Below are 5,303 nucleotides of genomic sequence, written 5' to 3'. Positions count from 1 at the left end.
TGACCCAGGGACATGTCCATACCACCACTCTCCCAGGCACGAGGGCCTCAGTGTCCCAGCAGTGACTGATAGGGAACACAGAGCCTCCCTCCACAATGCGCGTGCCCATCCTCCATTAGCCCTTTGCTTTGTCTCCACAGCAGCTCCAGGGCTGAGACCAGCCATGACGCTGAACCCTGGCACCTCCACACCTTCCTTTATTCTCATGCCCTGTCCCCAGCCAGCTCAGGGCCCAGCAACCCAGCCCCTCAGCGGGCCACGCCCACCGCCCAGCCTGAATGCAGCATGCCCTCCAGGCAGCCGCCTTGTGCTGCCTGCTGTCCTCCCCAGGATGCCTGTGGTGACAGCAGAGGCTGCTGCCTGTGGCCCAAATGGGGCTGGGAACCTCAACATCCTCCTCCAGTTGAGCACTCAAGGCCAAGTGGTGGAGCCTCCACGCTCTCAGACCTTGGTCTTTCATCAAGCCCCTCTCAACTGGAGTGTCCAGGGGGCCCTCTGCGCACAAGCTCAGAACCCTGCTCCCGCACTGCTGCAGACCTCCTCCCTGCAGCCAGGAGTGCCTGCACCAACCATAAGGAGGGCCCAGGGCACCCAGCGGGGCTGGACACAGGCCCTGGCCCCTCCAGCTCCACCACCACCTGTCCAGACGGCTCCCACGCTCTGCCCCGCAGACAACGGGCCTCCACAACAGGGAGCAAACGCAGAGGGCTCCTTGCCTACTTCCAAGGACAAAGCTCCATCGGGGGATTCCAGCGTCTACAAGAACTTCCGGCGCTGGCAGCATTTCAAGACCCTGGCCCGCAGGCACCTCCCACACAGCCCTGATGCTGAAGCTCTAGCCTGCTTCCTCATGTGAGTGCCAGGCCCTGGGACCCAGAACGCATCCTGCAGCCCAGCCTAGGCACGACTAATGGGTGGGCTCGGTCATGCCTTGCACGGGGCATCAAGGAGCACCTGAAGGGCAAGGACAAGGCCGTGCAGGAGCAGCTTGGTTCTCTCCAGTGTGTTTTTCCCACGCAGCTTGGGATACCATTTAGAGGTTTTCTACTCCGGATCTTCATCCTCTCTGTGCTACTCAATACATGGCCTGACACCACTGATGTTAGTTAGACAGGGCCATGGTATCACGGGAGCCCTTCAGGGATGGAGTCTTGCAGTGCAACACCTGCCACACACAGGTCAACGCCCTTGGGCACTTCACATGAGAAGGGGCTCATATGGGATGCAAGGACCCCAACAGGACCTCTAGAGAGCTCTCACCTCATTCTTCTGGGGAATGTGAGGAATAGAAAAAGGTGGTCACAAGCCCACACTGGGCCATGTGGGGCCCCCATCACTGGTGTCTGTCCTGGGCTCGTACCAATATCCACTTCACAGAGCCCTCACATCACTGGAGGAAGGCATGGCCCGTTTCCCCATGAAGATGGCACTGGGAAGGCTGCTACAACTCAACAGGATGGGCTAGGCAGATACCAGCTGTGCACTCTGACCACAGACAATGAAGACACTGGGAGCTATCATTACGACGCACAGGCACTGTGCAGAACAGAGCCCCAAAACCAATGTCCTGGCTTCAGAAAGGAAGGACACTCTGTGCCCCACAGCCAAGCCTGCAGCCTTCCTCCTGGGGAGGCTGTGACTTCAGCACAAAGGGCTTTGGTCCCTCAGTCCCACACTCACCTCTCTTGACCAGGCAGACCCTTGGTCCATGTCCAACCACCATGGCCGACCTTCCAGCAGCATCTGCATCAGGCCTGTAAATGAAACGGAGCTCAAGGTTGTGCACATGACCATCTCCATTGCCCTACAGCTCTCAACAGTCAGCCTCCCCGGGAGAGCACATCTTGCCCCCATTCCCTAAACCCATACCTTCAAGGTTCTGCTATTGTAATTGGGCACACGCAGGCCACTCACAGGCTCCCTCTTCTGCTCCTCAGCCCCAGCGGCACTGGGCTGGCTCACGTCCCCAACTGCTGCCTCTCCAACACACTGATTCTAGGCCCAGTCACGGGGCCAGGAAACTGCTGCTGAACCCTGACTCCCAGGACACTCTCTGTCCCCGACAGCTGAGGCACATGCAGCCACACATGCTCATCTCCCACATCTGCAGAATGGAAATCTGAAAACAAGGCATTGGCAGGGTTCACATCCCACTGAGGCTGAACTTCCAGCCTGAGAAGCCTCTTCCTCACTGTGTGAGCTGAGGTGGCTGAGACATGGGCTCATGGTGTCTCTTGCTCTTTCTCTCAAGACAACAATCCAATCCAGGCAGCACCACATACAAAATGTCCTTTAACCCCCAACCCTCAAACCACTCAAAAGGCCATCACATTGAGGACTAGGCATGGCACTTAGGTATTGTGACACAGCATTCGGGCCATTATGCACAATGACACGGAGGTCTCCAGCAGAGGACAGACAGGCCAACGCAGCCCTTGCTGCTGATGTGCCACACATGCAAGGGGGTCCGGGAGGGTGGAGAGTGGCCACTGCAGAGGAGGATGGGATGAGATGGGGCAGAGCACAGCTCTGATGTGATGTGAGCAGAGCAGGGATGTCGCTTGACTCAGCTTGGTGAGCTGGGGAGTTGTGATAGGCAGTGGAGTGCGGGGGGGGGGTGGGCAGTACTGCTGCCCCATGACTGACTCTGCCAAATTACAGCCCGGTGCTGCGCACACTGGCCCAGAGGAAGCCCAGCATGCCACTGGATGATGGCATGCGGATTGCCATGCGGGAATGGCAGCACAAGAGCAACTTTGACCGCATGATCTACTATGAAATGGCAGAAAAGTGAGTCAAGATACCTGCACCTGACACTGCGTGCTGAACGAGGGTGGAGAGAGGCTAGGCCTCCGGGGGTGCACTTGGCAACACACAGGCTGACAAGAGGCCTGTTCCCAGCCTCAGCCCATCCAGGGGCCCTGCCAGCCCATGGTGTTGCCTCTACCACGTGGCTGTGGAGGGTCTCTGTCTGCTTTCTTCTCACTCTGCCCCCAAGCACAGAACATCCTCCCACAGCTTCAGCTGAGGATGCCTGTCTTGACTTGGAAGGTCGAGGTAGAACAAGCCGCACCACCACTGGCGGTCTTGTTACCGTGGGCACTGTGCACACGGCACGAGCTGCTCCACACACACCCCTCATGCTCATGGTGCTGCTCAGGCTCACGCACTGAACTGGCCCGATCCACTCAAACACATGTTCCTAAGTTGAGACACACCATCCCAGAGATGCTGATTCAGAGCATGGCCATGGAGAGCTGGTGTCTAAGATCCTCCAAGGCCCAGAGAGGGCCTTTTCTGCCACTCCATGCTGTCCACTGTGTGACATGGAAATATACCATCTCCTAGCTAGGACTCCCCATCCTCCAACCTGCCCCTCGAGCCTCAATTCCGATGCTTCCACTCAAAAACTCAAGGACCCACAGCCTCTCAGTCCCTAAGCCTCGGTCAGGACCTTGGAATAGACTAGGAGAAATGAGGTGCTGGCCAGCCTCTGCTGACAACTCTCCTCATGGGCCTGGCTTTGAGACCCACATGGCCTTCAGGGCATCAGCTTGGCCCTGCTTTAGTCAACGAGGCCTGTTGCGGGTCTGAAAGTGCACACCACACCACATGTCACCACATGTTGCTGATTCCCATAACATTTGTCCCTCCCAGTGCTGGAACTCAGTAGGCCTGGGCTGACCACAAAGCCCATTTCCATATCTTGCTCCTCCATATCAAGTTGCCCTGTGCTGGGTCTGGGCCTCAATCACTCAAGTGGGACCTGCCTTTCCTTCTGCCAGGTTCACGGAGTTTGAGGCAGAGGAGGAGATACAAATTCAAAACCTGGCGTGGAAGAAAGAGAACCTGTGCCAGCCCCCACCAACACCACAGCAGCCGGCTCCTCCTGGGCCCCCAAGCCCTGTGGCCCTCCAGCAACCAGGTACAGCTCCCCTGACACCACACACAGCACTGCACAGGACAAGGTTCTCTAGGTGTGAATAACCCATCCTCCGGACCTTTCCCTGCAAGAGCAGCACTTGTGTGTCTTGGTTGGGCATGTGCCCCTGACAGCCCACGTTGCCTGAGCCTTGGGTCACAACTCGGTAGTAGCTGTCTGACCACACCAGCAGTGCCTCTGTCTAGGGACACCACACACATCCTCACCTTCTGCACAGGACATGGGCTTGGCGCCAGACCACAGGCAATGTCAGTGAGTGCCTCACACGTTCCACCTCAGCCCACTTCAGGTGCCGTGGGCAGCTTGTGCTGGACCAGCCCCACCAGCTCACATGCCCAACAGCCACTCTCTGCAATGTGGCTGATGTGGAGCTTGAGCTCCTGATCCTCACTCGCCTGTTTCCTCCCACAGAGCATGCCCACAGGAAGAGCAGCTCCAAGGTTCTGCCCACCAAACCCTTGCCACAAAGACACCAGGCCTCTCGGAACAGGACACCCAAGGAGATCCCTCCAGAGGCCGTGAGCGAGTACATGGACATCATGGATGCACTGCTGGAGCTGCAGCCCTCAGCCTCGGGCCAGCCCAGTGAACAGCCAGAAGAGGACGCCATGCTGGAGCCCCAGCAGGAGGGACTGGGCCCCGACCCAGACCTCCTGACTTACCTTGACGAGCTGTGCTCCCAAGATGACTTTGTCACCAAGGTGGGCTGTGCCACTCCACGATTTGTCCCACCGGGGCCGTGACCATCTCATGCCCTTGGATCAAGCTCACTTCACTTGCTACTGCCCCTGGGTGTAGGAGTGTGCGTGAGTAGCTGGCAGCCCTGCCAACCGGACATCCCTAGCTGGGCACGGCGCTCTGCTGCTCACTGCTTTCTGCTTCTCCTTCAAGTCCCATACTTTGGTGACTTCTGCAAAGAATGATAGAAGCCTCTTCCTTCTCTGCTAGGTGGAGGCCATCATCCACCCCCGATTCCTGGCAGAGCTCCTTTCACCAAATCCACAGCTGGATCTCGTGGCCCTAGCCCAAGAGCTGGACAAGGACAAGGACAAGGACAAGGACAAGGACAAGGACAAGGAGGAAGGGCTCCACCCTGACCAGGTGAAGGAGGGATGGAGGGAGGGAGGAACCTCAAGCAGGGAAGGGCAGCAAGGCCCAGCATGCAGACAGGGCAGGGATACACACCAGGAAAACAGAAGAGGGGTGGTGTGCAAGAGCAGCTACATTTGGGCGAGGCCTGCAACTAGGTCGACTGTGTGCAAGTGGGTCTCCAGTACAGTAGGCCCCGAGAGGCTGTCTCCCCCCACCTGCTGGCCATGCAGGATTTCTGAAAGAGCTGCTTCCAGTGTGGTGCAGGTAC

The 5,303-nt window shown here is 58.0% G+C and overlaps 1 protein-coding gene across 1 annotated transcript; it reads left to right on the top strand.

The window, feature by feature from the left end:
* Positions 1-331: 331 nt before the first annotated feature.
* On the top strand, positions 332-5,005 carry LOC131481845 (NUT family member 2G-like; the record flags this gene model as incomplete). The annotated part of the gene is made up of 5 exons (XM_058672268.1): positions 332-852; positions 2,662-2,790; positions 3,786-3,925; positions 4,355-4,644; positions 4,892-5,005. Coding segments are annotated over exons 1-5 (1,194 nt in total), but the record flags the coding sequence as incomplete, so codon positions are not given.
* Positions 5,006-5,303: the final 298 nt, after the last annotated feature.

The sequence above is a fragment of the Ochotona princeps genome, chromosome 14 (genome assembly GCF_030435755.1).
Source record: "Ochotona princeps isolate mOchPri1 chromosome 14, mOchPri1.hap1, whole genome shotgun sequence".
Classification (NCBI taxonomy): Eukaryota; Metazoa; Chordata; class Mammalia; order Lagomorpha; family Ochotonidae; genus Ochotona; species Ochotona princeps.
The sequence above is the reverse complement of the archived record's forward strand: the minus strand, read 5'-3'. Positions and strand labels throughout refer to the sequence as shown.